Genomic DNA, 21192 nt, shown 5'->3' on the forward strand with positions numbered 1-21192 from the left:
TGGAAAGGCGGTTAGAGAGAGGGCAGAGGCAACGGCCCTCTTCTGGAGGGGGGGCTTATTATAACAAATATATACACACGTGTGAACTGTGTGGCCGCACGATAGGTCATATGTGGATAACAATTATTTTTAGAAAAGCATACAACCGCGGCTATACATTTAAAATGCCTATTTTACTTTTCCTGTTAGACACGTCCGCCTCTATGAATCAGCGCACTTATTTGGGTACGACGTATCTGGACGTTGCTAAAGGCGCGGTTGAGGTCTTTATGAAGGTAAAGGAATGATTTTACCCCCGACTTTTCTCAGCAAGTATGCACCTTTTGGTGAGCTCTAGGGTTCCTTGGGCAAGATCGGTCGAAATTAATATATGTTGTTTTGGTTTTCTTGTTTTTGACAGCTGCGTGCCCGAGACCCGGCTAGTAGAGGCGACAGGTACATGCTAGTTACATTCGATGATCCACCATACGGAGTGAAGGTAATTAGCAACTGATACAATTATTACACTGTTAAGCCCAACGTATTTTTCTGTCAGTGAGACTTTATTGTCCTTCTGGTTTGTAGCCAGTGTCGGGCGGTTTCCCGGTGGCGAAAAAAAACGGCTTTTTTTGCTCCAAATACCCGCAGACCCGGAGCTGCACTGCCTCCTAACATCCAGCGGACATTTTGCTTTTGTGTTGAGAAAACTCTCGGGCGTCGAGATGGAGGCGGAGAGATTTATTATCGCATATGACGTCGCTCTTTTTTTGACAGTACAATGTTTAGATTGGTCAAGGAGACCGCCAATCAATATCTAACCCGCCCCTTGTATCATCCACGCTTTACTATTGGCCAATGTGGGCTGAAAGTTGATAAGCCCTCTTCATCATGAGATTTTTTTCTGTATTTTTTATGAGTTCGCTAGAAGAAAATGATCATTATTCATATGATAATTATCTGTCATGCCGACACTATGAGCATTATGGCCCAGCATACAAAAAATACTCGATTTGTCACACACCAAGGAAAAACAATATTAATGCAACCTGTGAATCACTTTCAATTTCAGATCCTTCATGTCAGCAAAGCTATCCTTGCCACTCATCTATTGACTTGTTTTATGACCTGGCACCCATCTTTCTCTTAAGCTGTTCATGCCCAATAAAATGCAATCCTAAGTACCCACATGAATCCCTGAAGTTCCAGGTCTGCATCAGCTGCAGATCTTTAGTAGAAATCTCTTGGCTGTCTTAACTGTGTACAAACAACACAATGCTCTCAACACAGTATGCTGGAGGCAGACTCCATCCCATGTCATCAATGCTTGACGACACATAAAACACTTTGCTTTCCCATTAAATTGTTGACATATAGATTTTTTTTGCATGCCTCATAAACACATTATTCTGCTAGGGCTCCAAAGTAATTCATTACTTCATCTTTAATAGTGGTTGCTGGTGTGAGATTTAGAGATGATATAGAAGCATCATTTTTATATCATTTGAAGTTACAGGTTTCATTTAATAACTAGTTAATTCCATATTTCATGTTTTCATAATACTGTGAAATTTCAGAGCGCAAGTCACTGCGCCTTTCCAACAGCTGCAGCTTCTTATCGAGCCCCAGAGCAAAAGCAACACTGTCACAGTCTATCTCGTGATAACTGAGTAACATAAGTATGGAAAAACAATGTCATATTTTGCACTTTCATTTATCATAGGAATGCATTTTAATGATCATTTAATGATCATACAAGCTTCAAAGAAAATGGGAAATGTGTAAATAATTAAAATGTGCTCTGAGTTTGATGGCAGAGCTAAGTTTAAAAGGATTAAAATAAATGTTATTTTAACAATTGATTTGAGATAAAGTAAAGCAGCTTTCTTTTTAAACAATCAATTAAAATATTGTACTTATGTAATATGTATTCAGTTCAGTTAAACACTTTTTAATTGTCTGCTAGTAACATTTGTCCCTTGCTGGGCTCTTTTTAGCTTTGATATAAGAAAAGGCTTTGTACAGATATACAGATATATTAAGAGATCTGTTTTAATCCACGTTAGACAAATAAATCTAGATCAAACTTCCCTTTCTTTTTAGACTGGAACACAAATTCACCATTCTAGTCTATAATCTGTAGAAACATACATTTAATTTGCTCAAAAATAATAATGACCAAATTACATTTATATCTACTTCTGTAGTCAACTTTCAACACTTAATTCTATAATTCATCACATTTTTTAAAGATATGACTTGAATAATTATTTAAATACCAAATGATGTATTCAGTCAACCAATGCACCGTCTGGCTCAGTGCTGTAGTAGATAAATAGAGTACTTTATTCTACCCAGAGGGAAATAAAGTGAAAGTGTTACAATAGCCACTTGATACAAAACAGTGAGGTAGGTAAAAGAAACAAATACAAATATAAAATAAAGAGACTTGATATATAACTATAGTATTATTACTAAGTGTTGTAACTCTTTATTGACCTCCGTATTAAAACAGGAAAAATCACCACCTCAGCACTTAAAACCTTACTGCATCATGTTTACTGTGTTGCTGTAGGTCTGTGAGCAGAGGAGGGTCATCATAAAACATGTGATGAGTGGATGCTGCTCATTGTTTTCACTCATAAATCATATGTAAATGTGGCAAATCAATCTAAGATGGGATTCTCCTGTTTTCAGGTGTCACTTGTCTGAAGTTTTTTTCCTTCGTTGTAAAGTCTGTCCTCCACTCCTCTTCCTCCTGCTCCTCCTCTCTTTGTTTTTACTGCCTCCTCCTTTGTTGTTTCTACCTGCTTTGTACACCGAGTATAATGATGAAAGGACAAGGTTATACTGAATGAGGCTACTCTGATTGCACAGAGGCAATAAATTGTTGATGTAGAAAGAAAGAGAGAGAGAGAGAGAAAGAAAGAAAGAGAAAGAGAGAGAGGAGACTGGGCAGGAAGAAAATAGAAATATTCTGTAGTCTGAATTATTGAGTGCAGGCTAAGCCTTACATTACTGCTGGCCTACACGAGGGTCAGTGTCTGGGTTGTTACTCTGCTACAAGCCCACTTGATGTGTTTTCACCTTCTGTTATCAGCTGCTCAGTCGCGTTGCTCGTGTGACCTTTCGCATTCATTAAACATGTCACACTTTTCCTACAAATTCAACCCAAATCCTGATTTTGGAACGAGAATCAACAAACAACCAATCGACCAACATCTCACTTGCCGCATTCAGAGCAAACATGCTGATACTAAAGCTTTTTTCCCCCTCCTCTTGGTCTCCATCTCTCTCTCCGTGTGTCTTTAGCTTCTGCCCCTCCCTCTCCCGATAAAGGAAGCTATAAGCTCGCAGGTCATCCATAGATTAAGCATGAAGCTGCAGCAGTAAGGTACTTGACCTCCCCCGGAGGAAAGTATCTCCTGTGACAGAGCAGGGGCAGCAGTGGAATCAGTATTTTTTTTTTTATGCTTGTCATGTATAAAATGAGAGCCTTAAAAACAGAACTATGCGGCTCCAACGTGGGACGGGAGCAGTCTGCGTCTTCACAATATTATCTTCTATTTCCAGAGCTCCGCATAACCTGATTTAATTTTATGGTCACTGTTATGTTGTGATGGATGCAGAATTAGTGGGCTGCTGAGATGTTGACAGGCATCAGTTTGCGGTAGTATCAAGTGAACAAAACTCTTCACTGTTTGTCTTTGTAATTACACAGTGTGGGTATCTGTGGGTGCACGTCTATTTTGGTTCGTGGCTGTTCAGGACGCTCTCTGCTCAGCTGTACGGGAGCACATTTGGCACGCTGTTGGTTGATGCATGCATGTATGTGTGTGTGTGTGTGTGTATTTCAGGCAGGCTGGAAGGAGAACCATGCTACCTTCATGTGCGAGCTGAAGAACCTGCAGGCATCTGGGCTAACTACACTGGGTCACGCACTTCGCACAGCCTTTGACCTGCTTAACCTCAACCGCCTCGTCTCAGGCATCGACAACTACGGACAGGTACGTGCCACTAATGTCCTGTTCTCCAGTGTCAGCTGTTGCCATGAGAGAAAAGTAGTGTCAGTGTTTTTCTTTTAAAGTTTGACCATCATTTTAATTATTACTTATTTATAAAGAAAGTACTATTAGTTCATAAAACCTTCAGACAGTTTAAACATTTTAACTACCACAAACACACTGATAGATGAGATGATGACAAGTCTATGTTTTTTTGGTTGTGTTAATAGTAAAACTGAACAATCAGGCCACAGTGATCCATTAACCCTTTATAGGCCAATCATTGAAATACTTGGAAATTCAAAATTTCAACCCTAGATAGTTATCAGGGAGTATTACAGGACTTCTTTTTCTTTTTTTTGAAATTTTAGATTTTTATGTTGTCAATCAAGGTCAGTTAAGTTACCATATATGGTTCCTTGCCACTAGGGAAAAACATTTTCCAAAAAGTCTATATTTAAAATCCACATGGTTCTACAACCTCACAGAGGAGGGGAGGCTATTTTGGATGTTTACAGAAGTTAACAAATATAGTTATTTGCTTTAAAGGGTAACAGAACTTTTATTTTGATATCGACTGGGATCTATTTTCCCCTCCGAGGATGTGATTTTCAAACTGAGGATCATTTCTGTGAGGCCACGTCAGAAAATTCAATTTAAGGTCGTCAGGATAATCCTGCAGTAGAAGCAGAGGTCACAAGAAAGGCTTTAGATGCCAGTTTAGATCCATGAAAAACTGACAATAACACAAGTGGAGGACGCTGAGTGCACACAAGCAAGGCTTCACTTTCCAGAGCCAACGCTGTAAAAGATTAAAGTTGTTCTAACAAACCAGTGTGAATGTCAGCGCGGAGCTTTCCCTCACAAAGTCGACACACGTGTGCCTACTTTTCCCGGATAAATACAGATTTTGATGAATATAACACAGCTTGCTATTGGCTTTTTGCTTCTTTGGATTTAGATTGACTTTTGATTGCAGCTTAATCCACTCCATCTTGCCTCAGTTAGCCCTGTCATCAGCTCCTGGCACACACACATCTTTTCTGCTCGAAGGCAGAGATGGATTACTACGCTCGAGTTCTGTGCATCAGGAGTGTGTAAATCTACTTAAGCATTCTCTGTGTGTTCAAATTAGACAAGGCTGACCCCTACAGTACAGCAGCAGAGGCCTCCGTCCTCAGCGGGTAGCACAAGGACACTCTGCAAGCTCACAGACACATCTGACACAAAGCAAAGATTACAAGCTGCAGCACACGCTTCATATTAGCATGCAGGAGGTTCCCATAAATCTGACGCTAATACCACACTAATTACTGTTTTTAAGTCAACCTCTGTTTGAACATCACACCCGCATTTTTCCATTACTCCAAGCATGAAAGAACTATTAGATTTAGTGTTTTAGGAGATGAGAATGTTTTTGAACACAGAAACTAGAGCAGTGTGTTTGTGGTGTGGAACATAAAGACAGGGAAAGTGGATTAGTGAGAATGAATGGGGTCGCTGTTTGTCTGAACTTGTAATTAACTGCTGGATGTTACCGTTTCTTCCTCAGGGCTGTAACCCCTTCTTCCTGGAGCCATCTGTGATCATCACCATCACTGACGGGAACAAGCTCACACACAGCTCCGGAGTGCCAGACGATGTGAGAACACAAACAAACGCACTAGTGGTGCTGTGTAATGTACCATCAATGCTTATGCTGTTTGTTAATCTGAGCAAGACCTCATCTTCCATCTCCTCTTTTTTTTTTCTCTCTCTCTCTCTCTCTCTGTGTAGCTGCACCTGCCTCTAAACTCTCCTTTGGCTGGAAGCGAGCTGACCAAAGAGCCCTTCCGCTGGGACCAACGGCTGTTCGCGCTGGTGCTGCGGCTGCCGGGAGCAGCCACACCAGACAACGAGCAGCTTGGTAGCGTCCCCACCGATGAGTCTGCCATCACCCAAATGTGTGAAGTCACTGGAGGTTCGGCATTCTCTCATTTTCTCCTCTGTTGTATTTACAGCTGAATGTTTAAAGTCACAGCTCGCCCTTTATTCTTTTGGTTTTTTGTAGCGTTCACATATTGATTTTGCAATCTTGTTTTTCCCTCACGCAGGTCGATCGTACTGCGTGCGGACGCAGAGGATGTTGAACCAGTGTTTGGAGTCTTTGGTCCAAAAAGTTCAAAGCGGTGTCGTCATTAATTTTGAAAAAACCGGGCCCGATCCGCCTCTAGCCGGGGATGGTGAGTTATTGAGGCAAAACAGCTGTTCCTTTGTGCAAATCTACTTGTTCTTGAGCAGTTGTTAAAAAATCACATTAACAGTTTTATTTAGACAAAATGTTTAACTACTCTGGTATGTTTGTATTTAGGATGTTATCACATATCATACAGTTAGCTGAAATAAAGATACTATGGGCTGTAAAACATAAGAAAGCAGAAGGATCTCTGTAGTGCAGTTTGACACTAAAAGGAGAACTGAGTGAATGTTCTGTATCTGAGCAGTGTGAAAATAATGTTACCTACAGGAAGATCCTCCTTAAATATTCACAACTACTGAAATACTTTGACTTGTACAAGACTGAATTGGTAAAAGTGGTGTTATTACATGAGAGAGCTCAAAAATATTTAACACAATGATATAAAAGTTAATTCACGTCTGAGGTTGTTGAGTTTCGTGCAGCTGCAACCACAGCTTTTCACACATTTGACTGAGAAATGTCCTCTCTGGTTTTACAGAGAACTCTGTGGAGTCAGGCCGTCCCGCGTCATCTTTCAGCACTCAGCCGTGGCACAGCTGCCACAAACTCATCTACGTGCGGCCGAACCCAAAGACGGGTGTGCCGGTCGGTCACTGGCCCATACCAGAGTCCTTCTGGCCAGACCAGAACTCTCCAACTCTGGTGAGAGATCTGAGCTGCATCACTAACTTTACTTAGGACTGTACATGACATAAAACACTTCCTCTTTCATTATTTTTAATGTCTGTATGTTCTCTGTATATGTTTACACACAAACTCGCTCTTTGACTTTCACTTTGTCTCTTTGTTTCTCTCTTTTATCGACAGTCCACTGTTTCTCTAACAAACCAATAACTTTGATTTACAGTTAATGTAATAAAGTGTCCTACAAATTCACTCTTTTTTCTATTCTATCTGTTTTAAAAGTACTTTAATACAATTTCTCTCTCTCTCTCTCTCTCTCTCTCTCTCTCTCTCTCTCTCGCTCTCGCTCTCGCTCTCGCTCTCTCTCTCTCTCTCAGCCACCTCGCACCGCTCATCCCACGGTACGGTTCTCGTGTGTGGACTGCGAGCCCATGGTGATAGACAAACTTCCCTTCGACAAGTACGAACTGGAGCCCTCTCCGCTCACACAGTTCATTCTGGAAAGGAAGTCTCCACACATGTGCTGGCAGGTAGGATAGATCAGCTCTGAAGGTTGTGTGATGTCTCACTAGTGTTGCCTCAGGGACTTTTCTGCTAGATTTATTAAAATATCTTTTCAGCTTTTTGTCAGGTGTGAATTAGTAATAAGCCACAGAGCAACAGAGGAATACAAAATTCTGTTTGCCTGTTTTTATTTTTCAAAAATGTGTTTACCTTCTCCTTTTGTCCTCAGGTGTTTGTTAGCAGCAGTGGGAAACAAAATGACCTGGGCCAGCCGTTCGGTTACCTTAAAGCCAGCACCACTCTCACATGTGTCAACCTCTTTGTCATGCCTTACAACTTTCCAGTCCTTCTCCCACTCCTCGGTAAGACATATAATAAACCTTTTTCTTCTCTAAAGCAGCCTCAAAACTTGTGGGTCAGTAGGTCTGAGCTGATTTCCAATTTAAAAATGTTTTTCTGGGACACATCTTCATCTGGGAGCTTCTTTTCAGTCATCAGTTATAAACACAATCACAAATAACTTGACATAGCAACATTATAAACTCTTAGTGTATGTTTTGATGATTGTTTTGGAGTCACTACTTAAATGTTAACGCATTCATCCTTTGTCTTCTTTCAGATGATTTGTTTAAAGTGCACAAACTAAAACCCAACCTCAAGTGGCGACAGTCGTTTGAGATGTACCTGAAGACCATGCCTCCATACTACCTCTTGGTAAACTAATGTCACTTCTCCCGTTACCTGCAGTAAATCCTTCAATCACATCGATTTTTTTATGAATATTGTTTTTGCACATAACTAACAATCTTCAATGTCCTCTCGCTATCTTTCAACAGCCCTTAAAAAAGGCCTTAAGGATGATGGGTGCACCTAATCTGATCGCGGACACCATGGACTGCGGCCTGAGTTACAGTGTCATCTCCTATCTGAAGAAGCTCAGCCAGCAGGTGAGCACACAGGTCTAGTAGGCAGGGTGACACGTGTTTCCTCCTCTCAAACTCAAAGCATCAGATGGAATCTCTAAACTGATCTACTGGTCTTTTAATATTTAAAGGCAGTCATTTAAATTACACAAGGCAACAGTTAACATCATCATAAGTAACATTAGTATTATTTTAAAACTGAGTAATAAACATCCTGAGTGGAGACTGCAGCAGCAAGCAGTGCCACTTATATGAAATTAGAGGTAAATAACTCTGTCCTGTCCCATAATGGCAGTCTGTGTTTTTACAGAAGTGTAGCACTCACTCTCCAACCCCCCCTTGCATTATTATGCTTTTATATTATATTATCATTATATCAGTGGTATAAAATGATCTTCAAATGACTAATAATATTGTTTATCGTGATTATTTCTGAGACAATATATCATCCAACAAAAGTAGTTATTGTGACAGACCTAACAGCATGTACATGAATGGGCATGTCATATAAGTGGTCAAAAAATTACAGATTGAGCCTTTAAATGTGGACTTATAAATGTGTCTTTGCTGAAACATTGACAATGTGATGCACGTTAACAAATTTAAGCTTCTAATGTAATATATCTCAGACACTGTCACCCAGACATTAGGAAAGCAAAATACTGTGGTAGAGCAGTTAATGCAACATAATGTCGGCTTTTCACTAAAATATAGTGTTTCTCCTTCTCTTGTTGGTATCAAGGCAAAGATAGAATCGGACCGTTTAATTGTGTCTGTGGGGAAGAAGGCGCCCCAGGAAACAGGCATAAAGGTGAAGAACCACTCCAACTCGCTGTCTCTGGCCCACCGGAGAGACTTCAAGCAGTTACTTCAGGGAATCACCGGGGAGGGGCCGCTCCGAACGGTGGACATGAACTTCAAGGAGTTTGCCGGTTTCCAGATCGCTCTGCTCAACAAGGTAAGTTTAAGACAGCGAGATCTCCCGAAAAAACCATAACATACAAATTTCATGATGTGGGCAGAAAAGGTTAGAGGAAAACACAAGGAGAGGGCAACGTTTGGCAGGTTTGCTCTAAATATACGATGTGCTCACAGGATTTAAAGCCTCAAGCTTATCGAAACGCCTACGACATCCCGAGACGCAACCTTCTGGATCAGCTCACCCGAATGCGCTCCAATTTGCTGCGGACGTCACAGAAACTGATCAGAGGGCAAGATGAAGGTACAGTCTAACACAACCTCCTGACTGTGCAAACACACATTTTTCTTCTTAAATTAAAGGTTTCATCAAAACACATCAATGATGACCAAACAATCTAAAGTAAATACACACACTAGTTACTGCAGTATTTTAAAAATACTAATATCATTTCCTGTGATTGTTAGACTACCTTCACAGTATTCCAGTGGCTCAGATGGGAAATTATCAAGAATATTTAAAAATGATGCCGTCCCCTCTGAGAGAGATCGATCCCGATCAACCTAAACGGCTGCACACGTTTGGGAATCCGTTCAAGCAGGACAAAAAGGTAATATACCAACATAGAAAAATGATTAAATATAAGAAATATGAATGTTGTGTCATATTTAGTCCTTCATGTGCTGATGCCTTCTGTGGTTATCTCAGGGGATGATGATCGATGAAGCAGATGAGTTTGTCGTTGGCCCTCAAAACAAAAAAAGAGGAAATTCCAGTGATTCCAACTCGAGTACTACCATGAAGAGAAGGCGGAGCATGTCTCCACTGCTGCGGCGGCCGCAGACTCCACCAGGAAACACGAACCATGTGGTGGCTGGAAAGAGTCCAGCAGGAGTTCAAGGGCAGCAGAACCTCCTCAAACCTATCCCGCAGCACAAAGGTAGGAGTCAAGACAGAGCATGATTAGCTGTGCTGTCCTGTATGATATGAAACATGATATGAAAAGGATGTTTTAAATCTTTTTTTCTTTTTTTTTACCCCCTGCAGGAGTGGACGGCAACAACGCAGTGGTCACTGAGAGCAATGGTGACAGGGCTCTCGGGCCTGACTCAGGGGAGATCTGGCCCGTTGAGATGGACGCAGCACCGGAGAACGCATCCCCGCTGAGCCTGGAGGAGAAGGCCGGGCTGGGGGCTGCGGACCCGGTGGAGGAGGAAGTGGACGTGACGGAGGAGAAGCTCGAGGAAGATCATCTGAACGAGCAGCTGCTGGAGGAGAAACTCAACTTTGAACGGCTGAGTCCGCAGAGCCAGCTAGAAGGCGATGAAGCTGAAGCTGAAGCTGAAGCTGAAGCTGACCCGGACGCGTCCAGTGAGGCCATATTCATAGCCCCACTAGATGGCAGCCATGCAGAGCTGCGGTCTCGGGTCATCAAGGAGGTCCGCAAACCAGGACGAAGTGAGTATGAAGCAGTGCAGTGAATCACATGTTAGGAACAGCAGAAACAAACTTATCTGTTGAAGAAGGAGCAGTATTGAATATCTGTTTGTGTGTGTGTGTGTGTGTGTGTGTGTGTGTGTGTGTGTGTGTGTTTTTTTTCTCAGACTATGAAGCAATACTGGGATTACTGCAGCAGGTCAAAGGACCGGTTAATGTACAGAAGTTCTTCATCCAACATGCTATCAAAGAGGCTTCCAGGTAAAGACACGAGGAATCATTTTGGGTTGTTTAAATGGTTCAAGTAGATGTCACATGACACAGAACATGCCTGTTTACACTGCAGTCATTTTCATAGTCTTTTAAAGAAGCTTTGCCCACGTGCTTTCCTGGATTTCTAATTCTCTCCGCCTCTGCACCAGGTTCAAGAAGCGGGTACTGATCCAGCAGCTGGAGACGCTCCTCACCGAGTTGGACGAGAAGCACGCAGCATCTTCACGGCTTCCCAATGATCACGGCAGATAGTTTCACCGTTCATAAGAACACTGTGTCAAGTGTTAAACCACCTTAAGAGACGTCCTTGTTGAGCAGCCTCAAAAAGACCAATTGAGGAACTTTATTGAGGGAGAGGACAAATGCACTGATTGCAGATGCTTCAACACTCCACGTGCTGTTACATCACTTCCTGTTAAAAGGGGGAAGGAAGAGGTTTCACCGGAGGAGGGGCCTTCAGGATCCAACCGCCGAGGGATGAGGACAGAGACTTTAAATATAATCCCCTTTGTACTGACAGATGCCTTAAACATCCATATGGCTTTTGTCTGTATCGGCACATTAACTCAGTAGACACACACACACACTCCGTCACACACACACACACACGTACAATAAGCCAACAGATCCTTGAATGGCGGAGCGAGGGATAAACAAGATTATTCCAGATATTCTTTAAAAGCAGACCTTTCTTCAGCTGGTCTGAAAAGAGTTTGTGAGACTGCAACAAATCTTTTTACGAGTAATAAAATGTTTCACAGATCTGTTGCTGACAGGACAAATCTGCTCTGGTATATTTTTTACCTTCATTGGGATGCACTGATGTTTATTTCCTTCCCAAACTGATGCCGTTATTCAATATGTTCCCATTTGTACTTGCTGATACTGATATGTCATTTTATATTGTGATAGCAATATATACATGTTTCAAATTCAATTAAGAAAGCATTGACTGATAAAATAACCAGATGCTACTGCCTGTCTTTGTTTAATCCAGACAAAATACACAACAAATCAAGGTACTTCATCACATTGATGCAAACATACTGCATATCCAAAACATGCCAAATTCAACAGATAGACCCTAGTATGAATGGTGTAGCAAAACCTCAAATGGTAGGCAGATATCTCTAATCTCACAGTACATGTTATCATATCGCACAACCCACATTTATTTTAGTTTAAACATCACACATGCCAGTCTTAAGGTAAATCAATGGCTTTTAAATGTTCTAATGTTAATTTGTGTACAAATTGGACAGCTATATTGTGTATGGATACACTCCTGGAGACAGACTTCATATTATAGTGTATGCATTATTTTATAGATGTGTCTGTGTTGAAGGCTCTTGCACAACACTGTGTCAAACATGAAACACAGGACAGTTACCTGCCATTACAGCAATAGATCACATGTTCAGGACAACTTGTATGCAGCTGTTGGTGTCCACTTGTGGCGACCCCTACACTCCCCAACACACACACACACACACACACACACATCTTCCACAAACCCTCCATTGTTAAGCAGAATTCCGACTTTATTGGAAGGAATTTCTGCATGTGTCCGGACTCAGTCGTCACCTGTTGTTACACATTTCACATAAACCCGAGTCAGCAGCCCTCCTCTGTTTCTCTCCTTGTTTTTACGACAGATGTACACTACTTTTTAAATGTTCATAAATAAAAATAGATTATTTTTGTGAATTTGTTTATTTCAGAGTTTAAGAAATATTTTGGAAGCCAATTTTGTAAACTGTTAAATGCATATATAAAGTGGAAAATTTATTGAGCTACTGTCTTTTTACAAAATGAATAAACCACAAGTAGAATGGTATCTGCTGCTTTGTGTCACTCGGTTTATTTCTAACTGAATACAGAATATTGTCTATTTTTTCTCTTTTTTCAAAAAACACATGAATTTTCAGTAAATGGGTTAATGTGTTTTTATCCACTGACGTGTTAACTGAATCTTACCTACATTTTCTGTGATTAAGATGAGTAACAATATAAGACAATAGAAATGTAATTGTGCCTCTGATCTTTTTACTTTTTATGGGCCCATAATTTATAAAATGAACATCATGCTGTATTTAAGAATACTTGAAAGTAGTAATGGAGACCATAAACTCATTAGGAAAGTAATAAATCAAGTGAGAATTAGGGTCATTTTCCTATAGACTTCTGTACAATGGGCTTCTTTATGTAGGCAGTGGAGTTGCCCCCTGCTGGTCATTATAAAGAATGCATGTTTAAAGCACCTTCACATTTGCTTAATTTCTCCAATTTTCAGACCCCCAGGAATGTTGGGTCTGTGCTCGGAGAGGAGGGAAGATTAAAAAAAGGAAGTACAGTTTCACTTTCTCTTATTGTGGTGGCGCAGGTTCATTTCTCCATCTAAAGGTAACGTAACCAACAGTTTTCAGAGTTTGATATTTTAGTAGCTCTTAATTGTTCATGTTGTGAGCAGTAACATTAATAACTAAACTCCCAAAGAAAGCAGAAATCTGTTTGTTAAAAATTGTCGTTAGGAATTAATAATGAACTCACACAGGCGGAAATATTTTGTAGTTGAGGAGTCTGAGAGTGGGGAATAATAGCTGAGGTAGTTGAACACAGTGTTATTACCTATTGTGTTTCAGCACTTACTGATAAGTGGTGGTAGGTCATCCTGCTTGAATCAGCCTGTGGAGGAGGCGGAGATGAGCCGCTGCTTCCCCGTTATCTGAGACTCTATGTGCGGTTAGATTAGCTTTAACCTCCCGTGTGGTTATGTCATTGTATTTACACTGTAGGACTTGACTGGTAGACAGCAGTTTGTAGGGCGTTCAGTCAGTGAGTGATGAGGGGCCTCTACATTATTATTTTTTTATTAAATAATTAACTGTGGTGCTGTTGAGAATGACAGCACTGTGTCATAAGACCAGTTGCATCAGAGCTCTTATTATTAACACTCCTCCCACATGAACTATAGTCGCCTTTGTAAATGTGTCTGCTTTTGTCATTTAAAATACTCACTCCATTACTTTACTTAAGAAGCAGTTCAACACAGTCTCTATTTTTCCTGTAACAAGAGTCGTTTCCTTGACTCATTCCGGGAAACATCTCACCTGTGTTGAACGCTTTTCTGAAAACGTCGAGTGGAGAGTCTTTGTCTTCAACAGTTTGGACTGTTTGTATGAACTGAAGGTTTGGTTTGTTTCATAGTTTAAGTTCCTCTATAGTAACTTAAGGGTTTGTTTCTTGAAAGTTCAGAGAGCTCTCATGGCTGAAGGTGTTGAATTATTGATTTCCTGAAATTAAACTATATTAACAAATAGTTGATGAGTATTTCGTTTTTCAACTGACAGAAAAAAAACTCAAATAACTGTTTGCGTTGTCTCCATAAAGCATAAAGTCAGACACAACAGTACTGTTTCCTGTGGAATCTTTAAAATTAAGATCCTCAATGTCATATTTAAATTGTTACGGATTCTCAGGAAATATTAGATTATAGATATAGATTATAAAACTAAGATGATGTCATGTCTGATTGGTCAGTTTCTCTCCTTTTGTAGTCACATCTCATCTGTAACCAAACTATCAGCTTTCTCACCTTTAAATGTTTAGTTTTAGATTGTTTTGTTAAACACACTGAAAATGATTAATATTAATGATTAAGCTTCTAGTCAAATTGAGTCAGTATGTGTCAGTGAATGTAAATCCTCCTCCATGCATCATGCATGCTATTCTTCACTCCATTGCAGCTTCATAACACCATTTAGTGGACTGATGGTAGAAATAGAGCGGCTGATTGTAGCATTGTCTGCCTCACACTGCTATCTGGCTGCATTCACACTCACACATAACAGAAAGTAACTGCCAATCACAGGAGGAGCAGCTGATATTTAGGATTTTACAGGACCAATGATGATGATGAAAGGATGATTTGTGTTTCCACTCCAGGTGAACGTAGAAAGTGTATGTGACTGATGTGGATGTGACTTCAGCAGCATGGATCAGTATGAGGACAGAGAGGAGGGAGTCCTTCCCTCTAAAAGCTCTCTGTGTGGGGAACATGACAGCCAGACCAAAGCTCAGAGGTAATATGATGATCTCTAAGGCCTCCTTCATACATGGCATTAACATGTTAACTGTATTTGGATGCATTATCTCCATTTCACACCTGCCTGGTATTAAAATGTGTTCTTGCTGTACGGATTGTATTTACACCTGCTGACACCGATCACAATGCAAGTCTGACCACTTTCCAATGTGCTCTGACCAATCAGATCACATTCTGATCACAATGAGTTCTGAGTGCATTTACAACTGTGTTAATATGTATGTTCCCTTATCCAGATAACATAGCCAGAGACAGATCACATTTTAATGCCAGGTGTAATTGAAGTATATCAGTCCATGAGTGTTCTCCACTCACATCAGTCCACCATCATTATTCACATTCAAAGCTCTGTGTGTGTTTTGTTGATGAACAAGGAAGCAGCACAGACCAGACTCTGCTGGATCCCAGCATGATCCCGATCCTGGACCTGGATCTGGATCTGATCCTGAATCTGAACCCAGCTGTGTGTCCTTCAAGAGTGACTGGTCAAAGGGTGTCATTGTTAATTTAAAACAACAACATTCATCTGATAAAAAGTAAGTTGTCCTCAGTCTTAAAATCAGCCCTCACAGACAGGGTAAGAAGGTCAGACATTTGGCAGGGGGTCAGAGTAAATCTGCTACTCCTTTGCATGAATAGGACACAGTTGAGGTGGTTTAGACATTTGATCAGAATGATTCCTTGCATATCCTTGCATAGCCTTATGCTACTGCCACCCAGACCTGTTTACACTGCAGAAAATGGGCGGATGGCTGCATGGGATGACATTTTTTTCAGTCCACAATTGTAATAGATTGCAACGAAGCAAATATTCAAAATTGAGGTTTATCATTCAGTTAATTTGTAGAACATAAACTTCACGAGGCATTATCCTTTAGATGAACAATCAAAGAGAGTGTGAGACAACAGAAATTAGTTTTTATGTTGCTGATGGTTGGATGTATGCAATCATATCTGTGTGAGTTGATAGTCATAGGTCAGTGTATTCAAAAAATGTTTTCCATTTTTGGCGAAAAAAACACTGAAAAGGGCCAGCCTGTCTAGTATGGACAGTGAAACATGTTTTTACACTGTTTTATGAAATTTTAAAATGATCAAATATATTAGCAGCACATATCTTTTCTCAGTACAGTTCAGAATCTGTTTCGTCTTTATCAGGAGGAAGACGGAGAAACCAGACTGCACTGAACCCAGCTGTGTTTCCATGACGAGTGACCAGACTGAAGAGCAACCTTTTAATTCAAGGAAAAGGCACTGCTCTCTTGATCAAAGATAAAGATTTAAAACTGATCATGAAAAGGAGATGATTTGATATCATCAACAGTGTTTCCCACAGAAAAGTTAAATACATCAATCATTTTGATTGTTGATTCTCAGTGGGATGACCAGGACCAAGAAAAGCTTTACCAGAGTCATCTGATTCACTATCCAAATCCAAATATCCACTTGAGGGACCTTTAGCTTGTATTTGTCTCTGTGTGGACAGATATAATGTGAGCTCATTCTTCATAATTCCTCCACAGAGTGGACCAGAAGAGCTCAGAGATTCCCAGTGGTCAGTCTGCCCAGCAGCACCAGACAAACCTGGATTCCATATTTATGGTCTGTACATGTATAACAACTACTTCTACATCCATTCTGTTCACAATCATCTCAATGCTGCACTTTGTAGACCAATATATTGTCAGTGTCTCTAACATGGATCTGATGTTTGTGTCCATGATTTTAGTTTGAATGTGTCATTCATATGGTATTGTGTTCCAGCTGCTGGAAGAGAACATCATCAATTTTGTGAAGGCTGAGTTGAGGAAGATGCAGAAAGATCTGAATTCAGATCACCCAGAATACTTAGAAAGTCAGAGGGAGGATGAGAAGGAGTTGGACAGGGAGGAAGTTGAGAAGAGCAGGAGCAGCAGAGAGGCATTTCTGAAGATCACGCTGCACTTCCTGCGGAGAATGAAGCAGGAGCAGCTGGCTGACTGTCTGCAGAGCAGTAAGAGGATTTCTATAAAGATTTAACATGATGGATAAATGAAATCAAGAGATAGAGAAAAACATGTTCATATAATCAATTAAACTGTATTAACTGTAATTAATCAATTATTGATCTTATTCAGAAACCTCTGGTGTAGTTTGTCGGCGTAAACTCAAATCTGGCCTGAAGGACAAGTTCCAGTGTTTGTTTGAGGGGATTGCTAAAGCAGGAAACCCAACCCTTCTGAATCAGATCTACACACCGCTCTACATCACAGAGGGATGGACTGCAGAGGTCAATGATGAACATGAGGTCAGACAGATTGAAATAGCATCCAGGAAACCAGTCACACCAGAAACAACCATCAGACATGAAGACATCTTTAAAGCCTCACCTGGAAGAGATGAACCAATCAGAACAGTGATGACAAAGGGAGTGGCTGGCATTGGGAAAACAGTCTTAACACAGAAGTTCACTCTGGACTGGGCTGAAGACAAATCCAACCAGGACATACACTTCACATTTCCATTCACTTTCAGAGAGCTGAATGTGTTGAAAGAGAAGAAGTACAGCTTGGTACAACTTGTTCATCACTTCTTTACTGAAACCAAAGAAGCAGGAATCTGCAGGTTTGAAGAGTTCCAGGTTGTGTTCATCTTTGACGGTCTGGATGAGTGTCACCTTCCTCTGGACTTTGACAACAATGAGATCCTGACTGATGTTACACAGTCCACCTCAGTGGATGTGCTGCTGACAAACCTTATCAGGGGGAAATTGCTTCCCTCTGCTCGCCTCTGGATAACCACACGACCCGCAGCAGCCAATCAGATCCCTTCAGAGTGTGTCGACATGGTGACAGAGGTCAGGGGGTTCAATGACCCACAAAAGGTGGAGTACTTCAGGAAGAGATTCAGGGATGAGGAGCAGGCCAGAACTATCATCTCCCACATCAAGACATCACGAAGCCTCCACATCATGTGCCACATCCCAGTCTTCTGCTGGATCACTGCTACAGTTCTGGAGGGTGTGTTGAAAAGCAGAGAGAATGGAGACTTGCCCAAGACCCTGACTGAGATGTACATCCACTTTCTGGTGGTTCAGTCCAAACTGAAGAAGGTCAAGTATGATGGAGGAGCTGAGACAGATCCACACTGGAATCCAGAGAGCAGGAAGATGATCGAGTGTCTTGGAAAACTGGCTTTTGAGCAGCTGCAGAAAGGCAACCTGATCTTCTATGAATCAGACCTGACAGAGTGTGTCATCGATATCAGAGCAGCCTCAGTGTACTCAGGAGTGTTCACACAGGTCTTTAAAGAGGAGAGAGGGCTGTACCAAGAAAAGGTGTTCTGCTTCGTCCATCTGAGCGTTCAGGAGTTTCTGGCTGCTCTTCATGTCCATCTGACGTTCATCAACTCTGGAGTCAATCTGCTAGTAGAAGAACAAACATCCCAGAGGTCTGAAGATAAACAAAAATCTGTACTGACACAGGTCTACCAGAGTGCTGTGGACAAGGCCTTACAGAGTCCAAATGGACATCTGGATTTGTTCCTCCGATTCCTCATGGGTCTTTCACTGCAGACCAATCAGAATCTCCTACGAGGCCTGCTGACACAGGCAGGAAGTAGCTCACAGACCAATCAGGAAACAGTCAAGTACATCAAGAAGAAGATCAATGAGGATCTGTCTGCAGAGAGAAGCATCAATCTGTTCCACTGTCTGAATGAACTCAATGATTGTTCTCTAGTGGAGGAGATCCAACAGTACCTGAGTTCAGGAAGTCTCTCCACAGATGAACTGTCTCCTGCTCAATGGTCAACCCTGGTCTTCATCTTACTGTCATCAGATAAAGATCTGGACATGTTTGACCTGAAGAAATACTCTGCTTCAGAAGAGGCTCTTCTGAAACTGCTGCCAGTGGTCAAAGCCTCCAAAAAAGCTCTGTAAATACACAGCTTTATTCATTATCATTTCACTAGTCTGTTTCAGCAGGAAAACAATAATAACTTCATACTTGTTTTTTTCAGGCTCAGTGTCTGTAACCTGTCAGAGAGAAGCTGTGCAGCTCTGTCTTCAGTTCTCGGTTCCCAATCGTGTTGTCTGAGAGAGCTGGACCTGAGTAACAACAGCCTGCAGGATTCAGGAGCAAAGATGCTGTCTGTAGGACTTGAAAGTCCACACTGTACACTGGAAACTCTCAGGTCAGGATTCAACAACCAATACAACAGATGGCCATTTAAAGTCTAAATGATATTAGAAGATAAACATTAAACCTACGTAGGATTGTTTAATATGATTTGTTAAACAAGTTGTTCTTTTAGACCTCCTTGATTCAGTTAATCTCTTAGTTAGTTTGTATCTGACTGCACATTGCAGTATTCTCTGACTGTCTTACATGTGTCGTTTTGTGTGTTTGCAGACTGTCTGGATGTCTGATTAAGGAAGAAGGCTGTGCTTCTCTGGCCTCAGCCGTGAGCTCTAACCCCTCCCATCTGAGAGAGCTGGATCTCAGCTACAATCAACCAGGAGACTCAGCAGTGAGGCTGCTAAATGCTGGAGTGGAGGATCCACACTGGAGTCTGGACACCCTCAGGTATGCAGAGCCACTGTTTGGTAGAGGACAAAGAGTTGGAAACATTTTCTGTCAATAGAGATCACAGATTTCTACATAAGCATATTACATTCACAGAAGAAAAAGGAAGTATCTCATAATTATGACTTTAGTATTTCAATATGACTTGGGATTTTCATAATTGTGAGACGTGTTACACTGTATTCTGTGAACCATCATGACCTCCTAAGTAAGTTCACCTCTGTTGGTGAATGTTCTTTTTTATCATGTTTTATCAGCACAAAGCCAGTTTGGATGCATTTCTCATGCTTGACTTTGTCATGTATCAGATAGTTAGTCAGACAGTCTCTTGAGATCACAATCTCTTTCTCAAGAGAGACCTGTGTACAAGAATAAACATATACAGTTATGGAGTAACAAAATATTCAAAGACGTTTGAATTTAAATTAAGAGAAGGTGTAATAATTTGCCCAGGCTTTATATAAATGGCCTGCAGCTTTTTTTTCTTTTGGTAAATGCTTTGTGTACATCTCAACTGAATCTTTGAGCTTTGGTTATTTATAACTCCAATTTCCTGTAAATGTTGAAAGTTAAACCTGATTAGGATTGGATTCAGATAGGATAAAATGGTATCAAAACCCAACCCCACATTTGAACAGAATAATAAAACTGTAGTCTAGAGCAATGTAATGTCCATGTGTGCATGCTGAAAGAGAACGTTGCTGCTCTGACCCCCCTCCTCCTTTCAGAGTGCAGCCTGCTGGAGACCGATGGTTGACACCAGGTCTGAGGAAGTGTAAGTGTGTTTTTTTATTTCATTCATAAAAACAAAGCAAACTTCAAACTGTGAAATCATTCATTCAGGTCCTATTGGGAATTACAATGAGCAATAACTGTAGCTGTATTGTGTCTTGTTCTGTCCATCAGATGCTTGTGAACTCACGCTGGATTCAAACACAGTAAACACAAAACTCAAACTGTCTGACAACAACAGGAAGGTGACATATGTGGAGGAGGATCAGTCGTATCCTGATCATCCAGACAGATTTGAAGTCTGGCCTCAGCTGCTGTGTAGAGATAGTCTGACTGGTCGCTGTTACTGGGAGGTTGAGTGGAGTGGCAAGGTTTACGTATCAGTGACTTACAGAGGAATCAGAAAGAGAGGGCACAGTAATGACTGCAGGTTTGGAGGGAATGATCAGTCCTGGAGTCTGTACTGCTCTGATAGTGGTTACTCTATCAATTGCAATAATACTGGAGTAGTCATCCCCTCCTCCTCCTCGTCCTCCTCCGTCTCTAACAGAGTAGCAGTGTATGTGGACTATCCTGCTGGCACTCTCTCCTTTTACAAAGTCTCCTCTGACGCACTGATCCACCTCTACACCTTCAACACCACATTCACTCAACCTCTTTATCCTGGGTTTGGATTTGGATTTGGGGTAGGGTTCTGGGCTGGTAAGTGTGGCTCCTCATTGTCTCTGTGTTCTCTGTAAGACGGAGAGTCTCCTGTTGGAGAAACATTCTTGTTATTTGGTACCAACCTGATCTCTGGTTGTAAATGTGTTGTCTAAACCTGACAGTTTGTATCAGCAGATTGGACAAATGAAAACAAAAGATCCATCTGATGAATACTATATTACCACA

General features: G+C 41.1%; 2 protein-coding genes across 2 annotated transcripts; both read left to right on the top strand.

Moving 5' to 3' along the window:
- Positions 1-7: 7 nt before the first annotated feature.
- ints6l (integrator complex subunit 6 like) lies at positions 8-11151 on the top strand. Its single transcript, XM_053324362.1, has 18 exons — positions 8-275; positions 401-478; positions 3834-3983; positions 5533-5622; positions 5757-5940; positions 6074-6202; positions 6698-6861; positions 7221-7373; positions 7577-7709; positions 7967-8061; positions 8184-8294; positions 9013-9228; positions 9366-9492; positions 9657-9799; positions 9898-10129; positions 10237-10647; positions 10794-10887; positions 11049-11151. The coding sequence occupies exons 1-18, from the start codon at positions 111-113 to the stop codon at positions 11149-11151; spliced, it is 2778 nt and encodes a 925-aa protein (XP_053180337.1). The 5' UTR covers positions 8-110.
- Positions 11152-16786: 5635 nt separating this feature from the next.
- LOC128363371 (NLR family CARD domain-containing protein 3-like) lies at positions 16787-21041 on the top strand. The gene is made up of 6 exons (XM_053324360.1): positions 16787-16974; positions 17153-18919; positions 19004-19177; positions 19396-19569; positions 20298-20344; positions 20476-21041. Exons 1-6 carry the CDS (start codon positions 16817-16819, stop codon positions 21039-21041), a joined length of 2886 nt encoding a protein of 961 aa, XP_053180335.1. The 5' UTR covers positions 16787-16816.
- The last annotated feature ends 151 nt before the right edge of the window (positions 21042-21192 follow it).

The sequence above is a fragment of the Scomber japonicus genome, chromosome 8 (genome assembly GCF_027409825.1).
Source record: "Scomber japonicus isolate fScoJap1 chromosome 8, fScoJap1.pri, whole genome shotgun sequence".
Lineage (NCBI taxonomy): Eukaryota > Metazoa > Chordata > Actinopteri > Scombriformes > Scombridae > Scomber > Scomber japonicus.